This window comes from Brassica napus, chromosome A3, assembly GCF_020379485.1.
Source record: "Brassica napus cultivar Da-Ae chromosome A3, Da-Ae, whole genome shotgun sequence".
Classification (NCBI taxonomy): Eukaryota; Viridiplantae; Streptophyta; class Magnoliopsida; order Brassicales; family Brassicaceae; genus Brassica; species Brassica napus.
Window position 1 is genome coordinate 16,913,578 of NC_063436.1, and position 20,382 is coordinate 16,933,959.

Here is a 20,382-nt window from a genome sequence, read left to right on the forward strand (position 1 = left end):
AGGTAGTATGAAAAATCTAAAAAGAAACACAAAGAGTGGAAAAAGATAACGCGCCAGGTAGGGGTCGAACCTACGGCCTTCTGCTTAGGAAACAGACGCTCTATCCACTGAGCTACAGGCGCAACTGATTATACAGTGACTAGAAGTTTATTATTTTATCTCGACTTCCCCTTTAATCTTCCACCTTGTTCACTTGCGTTTATGGTTTTCTGTGTTTCTCCTCACCGCACTTAATACTAACCTTCGCGTCTTAAACGAACGAAACACTTTCAACACTAGAACTTTATATGGCATGTGCATGATTCTAGGTACCACCGTACTATTTAGTGTATACAGAAAGATGATATAAAAACATGATTCTAATACGAGCTTTTAATTGTTGTGTTTACTCTTCCTCAAAAAGGTCTGGAACGTATTAGAATCCCGTATTTAATAAAGAGGCACAAGAGGAAGTAATAACAGCAAAAATCAACATGAAAATCATACAGAATAAAATATTTTGAATCATAGAAAAAGCTGTTCCTGAAAATACAGATCCTATTTTGAGAACAAAAAAAAGCCAACGCCCTCCCAAATCAAAGAAAGGGGCTTCTTCTGTCATAAAAATGAGAATGTTTGCAGAGAAGAACGAGGGTCGGTAAAAAAAAGTCTCAGACAATAGCATATTAACACCAAAAAGAGTAGTAGTGTTTGGAAGCCAAAATAGACCACAGTTACTACTGTCAGGGCCTAAATAAAACCATTCTCCTGGCAGATATGTTTCATTTGTGGTTATCATGAAAAACTAAATTGAGTCTACATCCTAAAATCCTCACACCAAAACCACCCTTTAAAATATTCCTCCATGGATGGCCACCACGTCTCCTCTCTTGCTCCTCTCCTAATTGTATATTTTCACCGGCTTCTCATATGCGTGCCGGTTCTACAACAAGAGCGTTCAAACATATTATTAGCAGAGTTTATAGAATGAGAAAGTGCTTAGAGAGAGATATAGACAGAGATAGCTTCTTACCTGATAAGCCCTTTTAGGAGCGTTATCAACGTGCTCCAACCCAAGATACTGCTCCCACGCACCATATACATCCTTTCTCTGTTTTCCAAACCATTTCAGTTTTCGAAAAAAAAAGAGGGTTAAATCTCGGATTTTTTTTCTTTTGAGAGATTTAAAGGATAAGAAGTCGCTTCTTTACCTGATGAAAGCGATTGTAAACAACATCTGTGTCCTGCAAGTAGTCCGGACGTCCCGTTGAAACAGAAGCAAACTTCCACTGGATTACATCAGAGAGAAAAAACGTTAATAACAACAACCTTATGAAGTTTCCAGTAGCTATTATCAAATCAGACAAAGACGTGCATACCTTGGCAAAGTCCTCATCAGGTACATGAAGTTTCTTTTGGATACGGGTCTTGATTTCTTCTAAAGTTTCACCTTCGTGGATCACCAAAACGAAGGGGTCCCCGAAATTATGAACTTGCTGCAAAAGAAACAATGGTCAAAAAAAGTTAATGGACACCTCAAGTAACTTTTTTTTATAAGAAACTTAAGCTTCTTAGGGGCTACCACCTGATTTGGTCCAGACTCTTTAGTAAAATGGTACACATGGATTAACCGAGCATTGGGACCAATATTCTTCTCTTCCTCAGGTATCTGAGATTTCACAAGATAGGAAAAGAAGAAAGTTAGCATCTTTGAAATCATTAACCAGCGTTCAGAACTGCAACTATCTTATTTAGTATATAGCTCAAACACAACTACTCCTCTCAAGCATTCAATTAGCCTACACAACTAGGTACAATGGGGTGTGCGCTCCTCTAAAGCAAACCATGTGATCTACATCTCTGGAAACGCTCAAACTACATCGCCAACAGCAATGAAATGGCCTCCTTCAATTTACAAATATACTTCAACCATAGCAAGATCACATCATTGTAATTTTGTCAAATCTGACCTTATAGAAAGAATATAGGCAAAACGTTTATAGAAACAAGAATCAACATCGACATAGAAACAAGGGGGATAAATAAATAAAAAACAAAAAGCCACAAGGAAAATACATCGGGACAATGACAGAACTAGAGACAAAGAAGGCGAGGCCTGGTAATTTACCTCATCTGCTAGTAAAGTCCAGTAACTGTCATTGATATTCTCAATTCTTTCGGTAGATACAAAGATCTGCAAACGTACCCAAGCAGATTGGATCAAAATTTGGTACAGTCTACAAGCCATCATATTAAAATGGTAAAAAAGATAATAGCAATGTCAAAGACAAGAATTAAGCTTGTTACCTTGTAGATTTTGTGGGAAAACACCTCAAGCAACCTCAATTCTGCATCTTGATGTGAAAGCTCCACCTGAAGCACAAGTACATATTTTATTTAAACCCAAAAAACATTAACCGTCAGGAAGAGAAAAAGACTTTAATGTGGCTGCTACGTAGATATGCATGCAGCATTATAACAACAAGATTGCAAGTAGATAGAACCTTTTCTCAAAAAAAAAAAGTAGATAGAACCACCTTTGTTTTAAGCTCGTTAATAACATCTCCCACAGTACTCTGCTTAGGCAGTCTGATAGTGTGAATTATCACCTGCAAAATTTAACAGCTATAAGGCTTGAAAGATAATTACAAGAATTGAAGATAGCTAAGTTGCACAAATCTAAGTTCAACACGTACTTCGTCCTTTGAAGCATGATGAAAAGCTACATTTAGAATCTTAAGACCTTGCAATTCTGGTAGAGGAATGTCCAAAACTTCGTAATACAAAATGTCAGACGTCTGAAAAAACGGAAAGCACTTATATAAGCAAATCTGCATTGGCATAGAAATTAAAATATATAAGCTTCACTCAAAACCTACGTCAATCACCTGATTATAGTGAGCTAACATGTCTGATAGATGGTCAACTCCACGGTATTTAATAGGCTGAGGCTTGGGTTGCTGGGAGTAGCAATTGTGAGGAGTAAGCCTAATTTTCGATGAATCATCAAGGCCAATCTTCTCAGCCAATCGATCCACAACATCGTCATATGAGTGCAACTTTGACCTGAAAGTAGAAGCATTATGAATTCCAAAACTAGATACAGGATTTAATGTTGTCCGTAGAGGTACTTACAACTCCATAGTAAACTCATCATCGTTTGGTTTTTCCAGAGTACGAAAACGCACCACCTGCGCGGATTAACAAACCACATTAAGACATGGATGATCAACACCTTAGACAGGGTAATACTTGAAAGTTGAAATTTTTCAACTGTTCACCAGAAATAATAGTACTTTGTATGATACTTTTCACTTTAACTTGCCATGATAAATTAATAAATGCTTATTCCGCAACTTGATTATACCTCTCGATTCTGTACATACTCCAAAAACGATGGCACATCCGGGTATGGACATTCATTCTCCTGGATAGAAATAGCTTTCTGATAGCAAATGATATCACCATCTTCAATCTGAACGCAAGAAGCCCATTTCAGAAGAAGAGACACCCAAACCATGAATAATTGCAGTTAATACAATGAGAGAAACATTACTTGAGATAGTTTAAAAGACATATTCTTATCCAGATGTTCGCACATTACACAAGGTTGAAACTTTATTTCCTGAAATGGGCACGAAAAGTAATTCAATGGAACGTTTAATGCCATAACTATGTGAAAAGGTAGAGTTAAAAGGCACCAGCCCTCACCTCAAAAAGTTCTATTTCCTCATCAGGAGCAAAGCCGGCCATTTGAATCAGTTCCCCTATTATATCCATGGGCTTACTGGAGTTTTTCACCATGAGCCTACCAACATATCTGCACCATATCGACAAATTTTGTAACAATAATGAAAGATACAAATTCCAGTGAATATAAAACATTTAAAAGAAGAAAGGAGTAAGGGTGACCGATTTTTCATTCAAGAGGAAAATGAAAGATAGAGACAGTACTTTAAGAGTAAAGATTTTAGCAGCAGTATACCACCTTTATTTGAACAGATGTCAAAGTAGAAATGGGTGGATGCTAGAATTACCTTAGTATTCCATTCTCAGGGTCATAGAGCTTAAAGAAAAGAAGAATATCTTCAAATGACTTGGCTGGGAGAGGAATAGGACGCTCATCCTATATATTTCAATAATTAGCAAAATTATTTGCTTATTTCGTTGACAAATTGGTTTCAGAATTTCATTCAAGAAATTGGACTCAACAATTAAACAAGGCAACAAGGAAGTATTACCGGTCCACGCACAATTTCCAGAAACAGCTTTAGCTCAGCATTGTTTGCCTTGTTTGATGCCTCTCTTATATGTCCAACCTACAATAAGATATTCAGAATTATATATTTTAAAACAAAGACACTATTATAAAGTAACAAACTGGCTTAAACAGATATACAGTTAGTGGGAAGGGGTTTATGATGAGACCCAAAAATGCCCCACACCTAGTACAAGTATAATCCCAACTAGAAATATGTCTTAACGCAGATAATTATACAGAGATAAATCTGTGATGGTTTTAAGGTGGTGTATATCAAAAATGTCTAGTAGATAAATAATCACAAATGAAAGAGACAACCTATATGCATGAAAAGAATTATTTATATAAAGATGGATAACTACCATCTGTAATTCTTCATGGGATAACAAGGGGCGGTTGGGACGATAAGTATGGTTTTGCCGCTTTGCCCAAATCCAGAACCGCTGCAGCTCAACAGGGACACCAAATTCTTTGGCCACCTCTTCCTACATGAGGATAAATTTTACAGATTGTTATAGCTAGAAGTATACAAGAACCTAGATAACTAGCAACTAGAAGTATACAAGAACCAAGATAACTAGCAACAACTGGAAAGTTCCAGTTAAAGACAGTATCTTATAAGAAAACTTATACAAACCAGACTCCGAAGAGCATAATTTTTCTCATCAAATCATGAACATATTCATCTGTTCCAAGATAGATTTATTTTACCAGAAAGAAATTTCCTCACAAAACTAATTTCCTGCTGAATATTAGGAAGATAGAGGAATCTACCTTAAAAAGCAGAAAGGGGGTCTGTTTCTCGATTCGAAAACTCTTGACTTTTTCATGATCAACAAGATCAAAGTACATATTCTTTCCAATTTGCTCTGTGATGTCTTCATCTCTTGCGACCTTCATAAAAGTATAAATTGCATTAGTAACATCAGTATCAATCTATACAAGAACTAGATCAGATAAGAACAAATTTTGAGACCCAGTTTAAGAAAAGCAGAAAACCTTGACTGTCGTGAAAAGGTGAGCTTCAGCCTTGTATTTTCTTTTATCTTCTTTCTCTTCTTGTTCTTTTTTCAGCCTCACCTGTCAGAACATGTTAAACTCAATTCATTTAGGCAAAACAAGACAGATAAACACAGGAAAAAGCGTGTAACTGAATTTCTTACCCGTAAATGTTCTGCAACGTCTTTTTCATCAACGTTGCATATTATTTTATCCTTGTCGCTTTCCCGGATATAAACAAGCATGTATGCGTTCGAGTACTTTGTGAATTTAAAAGGTGGATTGTTGAAACCAGGATTATTCTGTGGTAACTGCAGAGACGCCAAATTTGAGAGTGCATGAAGTGAGAAAAATATGACTTGTAAGGCAAACATATAAAACCTAGAACGACAACTCTACCTCTTCTTCGCCACCATATTGCTCTTCCAGTACCCTATTCACATCTTCCTTTGTCACCCGTTCATCATCAAATTTATACCTGAAAGAAATAGAAGTTTAGGACGGATAAAATATGTTAAATAGTGCCATCTCAACACATACCAGAAACCGCAAAAAAAAAAGAACACCAATTATTTATTTCAATAATATAGTGAATCTCAAGTATGAAACCAATATCACACTACATACCAGTTTAGTGATGAGGGTAAAAGATTCAAAAGAAATCCAATAAAATATCAAGTATCACACGATACGTAACTTCAACCATGCTAGCCTAGATGAACAAACTAGTTTTCAATAGAACTACTTCAAGGGGTACAATATACAAAACTTAATATATCATAAAAGGAGTAAGAGACGGGGAGGTGGAGAATATAGAAGGATACATACCACTGGTCTGAGAGTGTTGGTCTGATATAAGCATAATAGTGCCCTCCATTAACTCCACCACTATGAACTAAGACACTGCATAGAAATCAGCAAACAGTTTAAGCAAGCACATCAGGCAACACAAAAAAAATTACTAAAACATAATTCATGATGTCTTTCACTTTCATTAAGGAAAATTAACTGTCCATATACTAAGGGAATCTACGCTACAGTAACCCGATTCCCTGAGGAGGTACCCAGCAGAGAATCAAAAGAACTTGATACTTGAAGAGAACATCCTACTACAATTATGAATAGTCCTGCTTGAATCTACTGTAACAATTTACAAAAGGAAAGATACAACGGAAATATATACCTGTGGAGTGTATAGAGGTTACGGACACTCTTGTCAGCATCAGGGGATAAATATTTTCCATTCTCTCTGTCGAGATCCAGTTGAAGAGGAAACTCATATCGATCATTTATCTATAAAATAATGGTACGTCAGACTCAGACAGATATTAGTGCAAACCTAAAATTAAGTCAGCGCAGTCAGCACGTAGTGCTGACTTTGTTGGCTAAGAGGAACTTCAAATACTAACCTTCACCATTATGTCTCGCATAAAATCATATTCAAACCTCTTGAGCTGAAGTTGAAGTACGGGTGGAAAGTCCATAAACAGCACACCTTTTTTTGCATCCTGAAAACATAAAATTATTCAAATAAAACATTATAGCTTTTCAGCTAGAAAGAAAAGAAGGGTACCCAAATAATGAATTTGACAATTCCCAAATAATGAATTTGACAATTCCTAAACATTTTTCAGTACCAAATTATGAAAAGGAACGAAAGAACACAGCTTGACAACATAAACATGAAAAGAAACAAGACAGCCGACCTGCAAATCATGTCCTTCTGCATGGTATTTGTTGTCTCCTTCAAGGCGTTCAACTTCAACATACTTGTCAAAAGAAGCATATACATCTTTGCAGCCTTTAACGTCAAGCTGGAGGTCTGCCAACATACAATTACAAGGATGTAAAGTTATCTCGATAAAGCATATTAGCTTCTGATAAAATAAAAAGCCAGACGCCATGACATAGGTTGATGTTCAAAACAACATACCATAGAATGATTCTTTCCGAGTGGATTTGTAATCTACATTAATGCATTCAATGTAATTCATTTGGTGACCCTCAAATAACTTCTGTATTGTTCCCTCCACAACAGTTCCCTTAAAAGAGCAAAAAAAAAATTGAACACAGATCAATAAGTGAGAATGGAAAAAAAGCCACGCATAAAAGGGCATACCTTCATTTTGTCCTCGAGCTTTTCACAGAGAACTCGGTTGAGTTCTTGAACATCATGTTGCATGAACGAATCATATGTATCCCAGCCAAACGACTTTGTCAGCTCCTTTGTCGCTACACTGGTGTCATTATACTGAAGTTTGTAAAACAAACTCTGAACTCTGAAGCGCCAATGGGATGCTCGCTGTAGGTGCATCATTCTCAGTTGTTGGCATGTGGTAAACAGCCTACAGGAACAGAGCAGTATTGAGATGTATTATCTCGTATTTGGTGAAATCCTGATTTAGCAAATTGAAAAGAACAAAACAAGACATGTGTCCCACCTTTCTGAAGTAAGGTATGTGGTACAAGGTCTCCAGGAGAGAATTCATGTAACAGGTAGCACCTTGGTTCTTAAGTCCAACAAAACCCGTCTCTTTTTTTGAGTCATATGCCCAGTAATCAAGAACCTTCCGCACAGAAACTTCAGCTTCAATCAGAACAGTATCATTAACCAAATATCCACGAGTGGGATCGTAGAGCTCGCCGAGAGGCATGAATGATGTAAACCCCCAATCGCTTTCTCTTGAATTGAATTGATGTTGGGTCTCTGCAGCCATACAAAAAGAAGAATTACCATGAAGACTGCATCTACTTATTAAAACAGCAGGCCAACCCGGGGAAAAAAATAGCAGCGTCACTGGCTGTTGATAAAGTTCAAAAAGTACACGATCCACATTAATCATGCTCACTTCAGTAAACAAGTAAAGCATGGTCAATGCTTAAGAAAGCAGTCGCTCGACTCAGTCACAAGGTTCATAAACTCTTTTACAAACCCAAACTTCGAGAAATAAAAATATTGCCACTACTTATAGGCATGCATTCAGAGTGTGTACAGGAAAAATATACCTTTTCTCACGGAATATCTGTTGTTGATTTGATTCACTACAGTCAGGCCGAAATGTGAAAACCTACACCACCCGTATGGCAAACTCGCAGCGTCAGCGACATCCAAGTACATGGCCAAATGGTCCACATTGTTTCCTTTCGGAAAAATCAATACTCTCCTGCACGATTTAAAAAAAAAAAAAAATCATCTCACTCGATGTCAACAAAATAATATATACACACCAGGAAAAGGGTGTATATGCCACTACCATTTATAACCTCCAGCAACAAAAACTTCAGAGTAATGCTTCCTAGTGTTCAGCCTAGTGAAACCAGGGATAAGCCAGGTGAACTTCACAGAGGGAGGTTCCTCCACTGGCGGATTCTCCACAGCAGCAGCAGCCTCAGGTTGAGAAACTACAAATACATCAACAAACCATAATTAGAAAAAAAAAAACTAGCAAACAGTGACACTATCCACAAGTGCTATAGCATCTCCACCATTCAATCATAGCGAAAACAAAAACAAGACGAGAATACAATAAGCGAATCGAACCTTCCATGGGCTGAGGTCCCTCGACTACATCAGAATGCGGAACCAGCATCTCCACGTCCTCTTGCTGCTGTAAACAAAGAACAAACAAAAAAAAATCAGAGTTCTGACTAATAGAAACCCTAATTTCACAGCTCCGTGATCGGAACGTCGAAACAGAAACCGCAATCACTCAATACACGAAATCAACAGTATCTACTCGACATTCTACACTTAACAAAGCAAAACAAAACCCCCTAACGGATCAGCGAAATACAAGCAGGCTCAGGTGAAATCAACGAAGAAACCGACGATTAAAAATTGATACAAACGAAGTATAAGGTTAATCGGAGATTACATCGAGCGGCGGCGGGGTTATCATAGTCATGTCGAAGAGCGAAAAGAGAGAGCGGCAAACAGAGGAGGAGAAGAAGGAAGTGAGGGAAGAAAATTAGAAAACTTGCAGAGTAGATCAATCGATCCTTTCTCGCTTTATGAAGGGATGATTACGATATTTTCGCGAAGTTGAGGGTTTGTATGGTAAAATCCTCGTCGGTTTGGGATTTTATAGGTTCTCCCGAGGGGTTCTTCAGTGAAAAACTGAAACGTGACAGGCTAATGAGAAAACGACAGGTGTTTAATATGCTGAGACCCAATTGGAAGTCTCCACGTGGCTTGACTTTCACTATGACCGTGACGGTGTGGGAGATCTTTGTATTGATTATCATTATGGGGGAGAATAAGGTGAATAGAAATAAATCTTTCATATATATCAGGAAACACGCATAAAATTTAATACTTGAGATTTTCTATAGATTTCTGTCATCTAAATCATGAATAATCTACTAAAAATAATCAGTAATGTAAAACACCATCCACCTTCATTTATAAGTTTTGTACTTGTTTACAAAAAATCTCCGGTATATTAATTCTGAAGCATTGATTAAATAATAACTTTGAATAGCATACTGTTCACCAGTCTTTTTTTAATTTGACTAACTTTATTAAAATTATTAAAAAATAACATTAAATTGACCACTTAATACCTAATTATATATCATGAAACTCGAATATAAAAAAACAATTATTAATTTTTTTTTCCTTCGATGTTTGGTCATTTAATATTGAAAGGAAAAAAAATGATTATTTTTATGTAAACAAAGATTGGAAAAAAATAGGTATTCCATCAAATTGCATACATATTTGTATATATATAATGTTACATAATAGTTTGAGCAAAATTTGGTTGGATAACCCTATTTCCTTTTTTTCTTCGTTTTTGCTGATAAAATGATTTCGATTTCTTCTACTGAAGATCTGAAAGAAAATATTATGTTTTTAACTCAGCCCATTTGAATTTTTTGGCTTAACATAATTTTGATACCCCCATTTATGATGAGGTAAACAAAAAAAGTAAACTTAATTTTAAAACAAATACCACATCAAACTACTAAAATAAAAGCAATAAAAATAAATATTTAATATTTAGTGTCATATCCAATCTTGGTCATATCTATGTTTTATTAAATTTGAAACATGTTCTTATACACAGAGAAAAAAAATTGCAAATACATAATTGATTTTAAATTGTAAACATGTCATTATTTCAGATATTTCATTTTATGTAAGACGCGGATTATCATGTAGGATAAAGAGAGTTTTATTGCAGCAAAATATTATTTACCAAAAATATGATTGGCGCCATAAATATTCCAGAAGTATATTATTTAGAATATAAAATGATATGGGCAATGTATTATATGAAAATTTTGCATATTACAAAATGGTGTTCGCAACAAATTGATATTAACCGATAAAAAGTTGTGTATACCAATAAAAAGGCCGGTTTTTATATATATTGAAAATTTTATATGTTGTAAAGATTTTTCATTTGATATCCAACATCTTCTAAAGAAAAAAAATACAATGACCTATAAATTTGTATACTACTTGAAGTTTTGGTTTGAAAAAAATGCGAATAAAATTTAGAAAAGCAAAACGTATTGAGGTAAATATCTATTTTAAATTTTTTTTTATTATTACGTGAATAAATAGTTTTATAATTTTTTTAATCTATATTTATAGCAGTCTTAAAATTTAATATTTTTCTTTGAAATATACATATTTATAAACTTGTCGTACCATGGAATTCGATTTTCGACACATAGATTTAAGATATTTTCAGATGCAATTGTCTGTATTCTTTTTTTTTTTTTAATTATATTATAAAAAGACCCGCTTTACCGGGAAATAGTTACGGTTACAAGTTCGATTCAAACAAAAGTACCCAAGTCTACGTATTACAACAACTAGCTTCGCCCGCCCACTAAACCCGGCACATTCCGCTAATCTGTTTTTAGTAAACACTAGGTATCGATTCCTGTTCTCTACCGTAAGCGATGATCACAGGAAGGTGAGGTTCTCCTCGTTACCTCGGATGCCGAGAATTCCCATGTCGTCTCCGGAGTAGCTAGGTCTCGATGATCTCCTCGAAGCTTGTAACTTTCACCTCCATAACGCGCAGACGTAATCAAAGAAGGGAGATAGAACACTAACCCATTAAAAACGCTCCATCACCCGCTATACATTCTCCAAGAACGCTTAACCGATCAATGGCATAGAGACACTAAGATCTCCATACTAAGAACGGTATGCAAGAAGTCGGGAACGGGTAAGCAGCTGCTCGTGAACATGAAAACGCTTGAAGACCTGCAAAAAAGCACTAGTGCGCCAACTCTACCATGACCAACCAAGTGGAGGTCACAGCACTGGGATGATTGTCGCACCGGAAGGAGCCACCGACGATACACAAGGACCCGCAGACTATACGAAGTCTTCATGATCATCGCCAACCGCCGCCTTAGAGAACCAAAAGTGATTAGCCTACCACTGTCAAGATTGCGCCTGGTGACAACAAGGCAATCAAACGAAGAACACCACAAGCTGAGACCAACGAAACCAGTCGACAAAGTTCCAGAGGTCAAACATGAACACGAGCGAGGAAGAGAGAGGCGGAAAGGGAGGGAGGTCGCAACAACGCCTCGGAACGGCCATAGACGACCGGAACCGACACCGCGCCACCGTAACTACCACGAGCCACCACCGGAAACAGAGGTACACACCACCGCCTTTGGCTAAGCGCGCTAACGAGCTAAAGAGAGATCCGAAACTCCCAAGACAGAGAACAAACTGGGCCCGCCCTTTCCAAGACACCAAGGATAGAGCCAAGAACCGTCGTCTCCATCGCAACACCGCAAACCCAAAGAAACTCAGATCCCGAAGACCAAAGTTCAGATCTGAAGTAGATGCTCGCCTCACGCCTCCACGCGCCGCCAAACCCTAGAGGCAGCTTAAGGGACCGCCTCCGAAACCCTAAACGCCGACTCCTCCGACAGCACCACCCAAGCCAACCGCGCCGTGACTCCATGGCTAAAGGACTCGCACCAGAACGGATCTTCTCTGCAGCGAAGGCGCATCTAGGAAAGCCTCAGACACAGAAACCACTAGCAAGGCGAGAGGGAGGGCGGAACAGCGGAGAAGCAAAGGGAAAACGGAGAAGAGGAAGAGAGGGAGCCTCCGGCGTCGAGGCTAACGTGCACCGGACGTGGATCCGGCCTCTCAACGCCGGAGCAGTGCGAGATCTGAAAGTTTGAGTCTTCTAGAGATGGAAGAGAGAGATGAGAGAGAATTCTTTCAGTCAACGAGCTATAATTGTCTGTATTCTACTATTGTCTATTTTGATTCAGTTCAGTCAGTTCTCGAATTTAGGATCATAATTGTTTCTTTTTGGAAAAAAACAAAAGAAAAACAAAAAATAAAGTGGAGGTATGTCTGTCTTATTCCACGTTACAATCTAAACCATGCATGCCACGCGTCCGTTAAAATTCGTGACTTATCATCATTTGCATGTAATATAAAGCATTACAAAGGGAAAACAAAGTTTGTCACATGGTCATTTAATTGAAATTATAAATAAAAAGGAGATCAATGGCGGAGGATCAAGCAACGGCGACGTTGAAAACATCGACGGTGGAGAAGCAGCCGGAGACTGAGCCACCAAGAGTTATGACAACAACAAAAAGGATGATGGTTGCGATCGACGAGAGCGATTCGAGCTTCTATGCTCTTCAATGGGTCATTGACCATTTCTCTAGCCTCTTAATGACCACCGAGGCAGCTGGAGCGGAAGGTGACTTGCTCACGGTGGTTCACGTACAGTCTCCGTTTTATCACTTTGCTGCTTTCCCGGCTGGACCCGGAGGCGCAACAGGTCCGTCAATTGGTCTCGCTTACTTCCTTTTTTCAGTTTTGTTCCTTTGATTAACTCTCGTTAAAAATCAATATATAGTTTTGAGTTTGCTTCTATACTATAGGTGAGGTGAAAACATATCCACTACAGTATAACAAGATTATTAATCTGTTACGATATAAATATAACCTGGTTCTATGAACCGATGTACATATAGCAGCAGTCTACGCATCGACCGCGATGATAGAGTCAGTAAAAAAAGCGCAACAGGAGACCTCTGCAGCTCTTCTCTCGCGTGTACTCCAAATGTGTCGAGCCAAACAGGTTACGTATCAATTTTGATTTTACACATAAACTCTATTATTAACTTGGAACTTATAAGCCTGGTTTCCGTATCTATAAGCTATAACTATTTGGAATAACGTAGCTAGTGACTCAAAACAGGTTTCCATTACATTTTCTTGCAAGTCGGATCCGGTTAAGCACTACAGGAAGAACAAACAAACCTATATATGTGTGTTTACTATCATATTATAGTTTTATTTGAATCCTTTATATAAATGCAAGGATGATTATTCACTACTATCTAACACGTTTTTGATGCATCATCCGGGTTATCTTTGGATATATATATTCTAGTGTATTAATGCTGAATTACATCTTGATGAGTATTATTTCATTAACTAACTAGATTTCACTATTTGGCATCATACAAATATATACAGATCTTGTATGATACTTTTTTTTGTAAAATGTTAAATCTTATACAAATTGTGACAAAAATACATAGACAATACTAAGAAAGCAGAAAATCGTGTGTGATACATGCAGATACGTGCTGAAACTCTGGTGCTTGAAGGCGATGCAAAGGACATGATTTGCCAGGCGGTGGAGCAAATGCACGTTGATCTTCTTGTTGTCGGTAGTCGTGGCCTTGGCAAGATCAAAAGGTGTATTACAATACTTTTTCACATTATTTACCCTTCCTAATCTAAAATTTACGACTTATGTTTCAATTTGTTTGCCTTTTGTGCGTTTTGGAAGAGCGTTTCTTGGGAGCGTTAGCGATTACTGTGCTCATCACGCCAAATGTCCCATCCTTATCGTGAGGCCACCAAAGGAGATAACAAGTTAAGTAATAAGGTCTACTACTGTATGGGCAAAAGTGTGTCGTATGTACGTGTGGTTGAAGACTAATGTCAGTGACATGAATCGAGTCAAATAAATGCAGTATGTAACCTATAGTTTGTGCGGTGACTTAAGTTTATCACTTGTGTGCACCAAAACTGAATAAACTGATGCTTATCTATTAAAAGTAACTAGACTCTCATCCACGCGGGTATGAATTTTCGGTTTTTGATTATTTATTTAATTAAATAATGTATTTGTAATATTTGATGTATTATATTCATCAAATAAATACTTTTTGACATCTTAAACCATCTATGTATGACGAATATTCGATATCATATAAAAAACAGAACAAACAGACGTAACTAGAGAATTGTAGACGATATATAAAAACAATGGTTATTCATGTAAAATATGAAAAAATATTATATTATGACTTAATATGGCATAAAAGATTATAAATTAGTTATACATGTTTAAAGAAAATACAATAATTTTTAAATTTCTATGAAAAATTTAACATATAAAAAAAGGCGATGAATTAGTCATCAAATTGTAAATAATTTCATAATTTTATTAATAATAAATTATTTATAGTTTCTGTTTTTCGTCAAGATAATTATTAAATGTCCATAACATTAATATGTTAAAAGATCATATTATAAAAGCCCATGTTGTAACCGTTTTTTTTTAGGGAAGTGTAACGAAAAAAAATTACATTTAACTCTTCATTTTGTTTAAGTTCTATGTGAGTTAAAGATTAAAAAAATCTATCTATCTTTTTCAATGTTCAATTTGAAGCTTATTATACAAAAATCATACGTAAATATAGGCAATTGATTGGAATCTCTATATCTTTATATTCTTACAAATTTTAAATTTACTGTTTCCTCTTCTGCAAGCAAATCAATTACCGAAGTAATATATCAATTGGTTGTAATCAAATCTATTCTTATAATTAGTGTAATTATGGTTACAGTTTCTATATTTAATAAGTACATTAAAGATACGACATTGAAAATATTATGTTTTGATTAATAGAATATATTGGATTTTGAGTTTGTATTTATTGATTTGTTTTTATTATAAAGCTTAGAAAATCAATATGATGATTGGTTGGTTAATACATCCTATAAGAAAAACGAAAATTATAGGTGGTTTGAATATTGTACATCGATTGATGCATGATGTAAGTTGACTATATAAAACTTGAGCATGATCATTTCAAACTAAAGTATAGGAAGGTTATATACATTTATTATATTGTAGTTAATATATTTTAAATATTACATACGTCAAGTGATTCACGTTTTCGTAAAAATAAAATTCAAGTTCATTATTGAATTGTACTCGTCTATAATAAGCTACGTTAAATATGATGTATTTTTAGTTTTATTTAATGATATTAAGTTTAAATTTAATTAAAAAAACTCATTAATTTAATTGAAAAAAACAAACATTAAAATATGTAAGTTAATTTAATAATGTTAAGTTTATATTTGAATAAGAAAAACAAATTAATCTAACTAAAAAAACAAGCATTAAAATAAAAAATTCAGTTAACTTCTTAGTGGCATAAAAGTGTAATTAACTTTAAAAACTTAGGGATATTTTTTAATGGGTACTTATCTTTTAATAATATAGATTCAGACGAAATAAATTTCATAAGACAAAACAGCAAAACATCTGTAACATATTCCCAATCTAGTAAAAACAAAACATAAATTTCATTGATATGATCGTAACCATCAGGACAAAAGAAGACTCCTTAACGATTGGCCTTGGCAACTCTCTCAATCTCGTCCTTCTTTTTGATGGCATAGCTGCAACAGTTTTTTTAATATGTTCATTAGCTTCATGGATAATACATAAAGACAGCCAATGTCTAAGAGATGTGTATGAGAGTCTGTTTTAACCTGTTGGACGAGCCCTTGGCTGCGTTGATCAACTCATCAGCAAGACACTCGGCAATAGTCTTAATGTTTCTGAAAGCAGCCTCACGAGCACCGGTGGTGAGCAAGAAGATGGCCTGATTAACACGTCTCAAAGGAGAGATATCAACAGCTTGTCTCCTCACAACACCAGCAGATCCAATCCTGGTCGCATCTTCACGTGGACCACTGACTCAAAGCAAAACAAAAACAATATTAGCAAACGATATTACAGCATAACGCTTTTGCAAATCACAAAAAAAAAGCCTTTTTGCACCTGTTGACAATGGCGTCGATGATTATCTGAATCGGGTTGGCGTCAGTCAAGAGGTGGATGATTTCCATGGCGTGCTTGATGATCCTCACCGCCATCAGCTTCTTTCCGTTGTTTCTTCCGTGCATCATGAGAGAGTTTGTGAGCCTCTCAACAATGGGGCACTGAGCCTTCCTGAATCTCTTCACAGAGTATCTTCCAGCAGTGTGGGGGACGAAGGTGGCGTGTTTAGCTGCTTGGACTCCAATGTAGTCAACAAGACTGATATCTGCAACCTACAACATATTCAAGATAAGTCACACTTACAACACTTGAACTCATGACACAAAAATGAATATAAAGAAACAAAATTTCAAAAACAATAGAATCAAACAGAGTTTAATGTAGCACTCAAACTAAGCTATGAGAATTATTTATGCATATAAAGAGTGTTACAATAGGTTATACAGTTTGAAATGATCTTATATGATTAAGCTAATGTGATTGTGACAGTTGCATATTACTTAGTAAAGTGTGATCCATCAAAATGAAGTGTTACCACCAAAACAGGAGCATAGATTATACAATTCGATCTTTAACTTATACGCTGTAGCTAATGTGATTGTGACATCCATCAAAAGGCTAGGTTCCAGCTAAGTGTGATAATAAAAAATGAAGCAAGCAAATGAAATTGAAATGAAGAGGAGAGGAGAGTGAAACGGTGAGGAAGTTACCGAGACGTCATCGTAGGTCCACCGGTTGAAGAGCTTGACCTCGTTGGTAAGCTGCTGCTGGATCTCAGCGTCGATTTCTACGGCGGCGGCCATGGCTGTGGTGGAAACAGAGTATGAGCAAAATCCACAAATGTAACGAGGGGAATCGGAGGAATTGGATCACCTGAGATCGTTAAGCGTCGCGCGGGTGAGAGTGACGGCGGAGAGAGATAGAGAGATCAAAAAAGCTTCGGGGGGGATCGGGCAAAACCCTAAGAGATATTTATATACAGATTTGGGCCTATGGGTTTGGGCTCTAATGGATCTGTCTATATGGGCTGTATTATTTGGTTGTCTAGTACAGAACCGGGTTAATGAATGAGTTCCTTGGTTTGTTTTAGAATATTTATGAAATAGCATTTTTATATGACTGGGTTTCTGGCCTCTTTTGGGTCACTGTAATGTTTTGTGTATGTCAACTTATATACTTTTGAGATTTTAAAAATAAAGTGCATTTCTTTCAATTTTATATAAATCATAAGGGGGTTATTGGAATCAGAATTTGGAAGGGATTTAGTGATTTTAAAAGTTGACAGACTTTTAGAAAGTTAAATAGAGTTAACAAATATTTTTTAAATTTCTATCAAATATTTGATATAGATTTCTGTTGATTATTATGGATAGATGCAATAGGAAATGGAAAGTCAACAATGATGGTGAGACATATTTTTTATTGGTTATTGGTTATTGTTCTTTGTGTTATGTGATGGTGTATTCATTTATCTGGGAAACATGATACCAATAACATAACACGAGATTGATGGTGTGTTCTTTGTGTTATTGTATGGTGTACTCATTTATCTGGGAAATCTGATACTAATAACATAACACAACGACGATGGTGTGTTCTTTGTGTTATGGTGAGGCAGACTTTTTATCAGTTTTGTTGCTCGGTATCATTCAAAACTTGTGTGTTTACGTTAGTTTTGTTATTATAAACATTTTTCTCTTCAGTTTTGCTATTATTGTCTGTTTTTTTTTTGTTATAATAATGATGATCATGAATGGCGTGTTCACGTTAGTTTTGAAAGAACATTCTAGTTTTTGAGTTTGTATGTATATGTTTTTACTACATTGATTTCAAGAATCTTTTGAGTATATGTGATATTTTCAAAGTTTAGTATTATGAGTAAAAATATAAAAAAATTTAACTTCCAATAACAATAGAATTTAATAGAATTACAAAATCAATAATAACTAAACTTTTTGAATAATAATAAATTTGAATGAAATTTAAAAATAACAATGGATTTTGGTAAGATTATATAAACCCTTAAACCAATAACAATAGATTTTCAAAATTTTACAATTCCTTTAAAATTCTTAAATCAATAACCCCCATCCCCCCAAGACTAAAGACGTCTTAAGGTTTGTATATGAATATAGATGACTTAAGATGATGAAAAACTTGATGAAAATATTTTTACAATTATTGTTAAATAGTTTTGAATTCGCAACTGGATCCACAAAATCATATTTCATATGAACTTGTCTTATAAGACTCTTAGAGGAGACACAGGAAAAAGATCATAAGGTGAGCGAGATAGAAGGCTTGTGAGACTATGAGAATCTTAAAATATCTCTGGAGATAAGAATTAAACATGATGAAGTATGTGAGACAATATTTGATGGCTTGGAACTGGATGGACCGAGAGAACGGTTGTACCACCACAACTCCATACGCAATTCGATGTCGTATGTGCTCACAATTACCCTAGTAAGTTTAAGTTATTGTTTGTTGTTATGTCGGTCAGTTTTATTAGCTATTGATCATTATTAATTCTTTAATTTGTTTCTTTCAGGACCTCTGGCAACCGTTTTGGAGGATCAATCTGTGGATATCAAAATAAAAAGACTAATGATCAAATAGCGTAGAAATTAGAAAGTGTTTAGTTCCTAAAAAGAAACACTCCTCATATAAGGAGATGGAGGTTACGAAAAATCTATCAAAAAACTAGTTAATGTTGGTCACATTACCATATTAATCTACGACAAAATGTCAAGATCAAAACAACTCTTCAAATTTGAAAACAGAAGAGTTTAGAAATTCTTTAATGTTGATATTTTTATATAGATTATTATTATCACATTCAAATAATTAAACAAATGATATATCCCCATTTGTGAGGTTTGTAATTCTTTAATGTTGATATTTTCAAATAGAATGTTCTAAATAATTGTTTTTAATTTTTTTGTAGTTAGAAGAAGGAAAAATTATGCATATTTAGTGCAGTTGATGAGTACTTTGTATTCGTGAGAACTAGAAAGTAAATGTACCAATTGGTATGTAATTGACTCACTTTTCTGAGGTAGGTAATATTAGTTTATGATATATATTTTCAGATGCACTAATTTCTTATAGCTTGAATTTTTTTATGTTTAATTGCTAAGTGATATCTTGGTTATTTTCAAAATAGGTTTTCAAAGTTTTGATTTTTTTCATTTTCCACCCAATCTTCTTAATTTGCAGAGATAACTTTTGATTTCACCTCAAACTTTCAATTATGCAATCTAAACCCTGTTTTATGAAATTATGTATGCAAATGCAATATATATACCTAATATGCAATCGAGATGACCAAAATGAATTAAAATAAGATTTTAAAACTCATCAAAATCATAACATATCACTAAACACTTGACTGATCATAGTTTATTGAGTCTCCGTACATCTATGAATCAATATTCTCTTTTAATAAAAAGGTAAAATTTACATTCACAAATAATAGATTTCATTAGTTTTGTCATCAACAAATACAGATTCATACTAACTCTGTAAATATCAATTAATTAATCAATTATAAACTGAAATTTCAGAGTAAATAAAAATACATAATTAATTAAATTAAATTTCATAGAAATTTTGTTGCCACCCTTTCATGGGCTTTTATTCCACAGCTATACACACATCTGCTAACCAAATCTTGGAAATGATTTCATAACTGACAGTACATAAATTGCTTTCAGTCTGGAATCAGTCATTGAGATTGGAGGAGATATATCTGGGATCAGGCAGATGTTCAAGTGGTTATGCTGGTTGTCCAGAAAATCAGCTTCGAAAAAGTTTGTACTTCCTGTATAATTGTTGGACTAATCTCAGACCAAAAAACATCAAGTCACCTGTTTGGACAAATAGAAAAAACAGTTTGTTTGATCTATTCTATCATTGGTTTGTTAAATCTTGGTTCATAGTTTTCAGTAACAATTGTCTGAAAACCCTGAAAACCTATGTATAATCCATTCACCGATTGTTATTGTGAATTGAATTGTTGTGAAAAAAAGTCTCAAG

At 35.3% G+C, this 20,382-nt stretch overlaps 2 protein-coding genes, 1 non-coding gene and 1 pseudogene across 4 annotated transcripts; 1 reads left to right on the forward strand and 3 right to left on the reverse strand.

The window, feature by feature from the left end:
- Positions 1 to 49: 49 nt before the first annotated feature.
- On the reverse strand, positions 50 to 122 carry TRNAR-CCU. Its single transcript has one exon. It is a non-coding gene; the product is annotated as a tRNA-Arg (tRNA).
- A 516-nt stretch (positions 123 to 638) lies between these two features.
- LOC106353067 lies at positions 639 to 9,302 on the reverse strand (annotated as a pseudogene).
- Positions 9,303 to 12,691: 3,389 nt separating this feature from the next.
- On the forward strand, positions 12,692 to 14,320 carry LOC106356779 (universal stress protein PHOS34). 2 transcript variants are annotated; one of them, XM_048776380.1, is made up of 4 exons: positions 12,692 to 13,026; positions 13,226 to 13,329; positions 13,837 to 13,955; positions 14,050 to 14,320. In XM_048776380.1, the coding sequence occupies exons 1-4, from the start codon at positions 12,744 to 12,746 to the stop codon at positions 14,138 to 14,140; spliced, it is 597 nt and encodes a 198-aa protein (XP_048632337.1). In that variant the 5' UTR covers positions 12,692 to 12,743; the 3' UTR covers positions 14,141 to 14,320. The 2 variants fall into 2 exon arrangements, with proteins under 2 accessions (XP_048632337.1, XP_048632336.1); XM_048776379.1 differs by having other exon boundaries at positions 12,698 to 13,026; positions 13,223 to 13,329.
- Positions 14,321 to 15,781: 1,461 nt separating this feature from the next.
- On the reverse strand, positions 15,782 to 17,349 carry LOC106353068 (40S ribosomal protein S5-1). The gene is made up of 5 exons (XM_013792744.3): positions 17,218 to 17,349; positions 17,055 to 17,149; positions 16,345 to 16,616; positions 16,053 to 16,256; positions 15,782 to 15,959 (listed from the first exon to the last, which is right to left on the reverse strand). Exons 2-5 carry the CDS (start codon positions 17,145 to 17,147, stop codon positions 15,905 to 15,907), a joined length of 624 nt encoding a protein of 207 aa, XP_013648198.1. The 5' UTR covers positions 17,148 to 17,149; positions 17,218 to 17,349; the 3' UTR covers positions 15,782 to 15,904.
- Positions 17,350 to 20,382: the final 3,033 nt, after the last annotated feature.

What these genes read in the sequence shown, in the direction of transcription:
- LOC106356779 (XM_048776379.1), top strand. Translation starts at nt 12,744, where the DNA reads ATGGCGGAGGATCAAGCAACGGCGACGTTGAAAACATCGACGGTGGAG. An exon ending in AAATGTGTCGAGCCAAACAG is followed by an intron (nt 13,330 to 13,836) that starts GTTACGTATCAA and finishes TGATACATGCAG; the next exon opens with ATACGTGCTGAAACTCTGGT. An exon ending in GGCCTTGGCAAGATCAAAAG is followed by an intron (nt 13,956 to 14,049) that starts GTGTATTACAAT and finishes GCGTTTTGGAAG; the next exon opens with AGCGTTTCTTGGGAGCGTTA.
- LOC106353068 (XM_013792744.3), bottom strand. Translation starts at nt 17,147, where the DNA reads ATGGCCGCCGCCGTAGAAATCGACGCTGAGATCCAGCAGCAGCTTACC. An exon ending in GGACCTACGATGACGTCTCG is followed by an intron (nt 16,617 to 17,054) that starts GTAACTTCCTCA and finishes AATATGTTGTAG; the next exon opens with GTTGCAGATATCAGTCTTGT. An exon ending in ATCGACGCCATTGTCAACAG is followed by an intron (nt 16,257 to 16,344) that starts GTGCAAAAAGGC and finishes GCTTTGAGTCAG; the next exon opens with TGGTCCACGTGAAGATGCGA.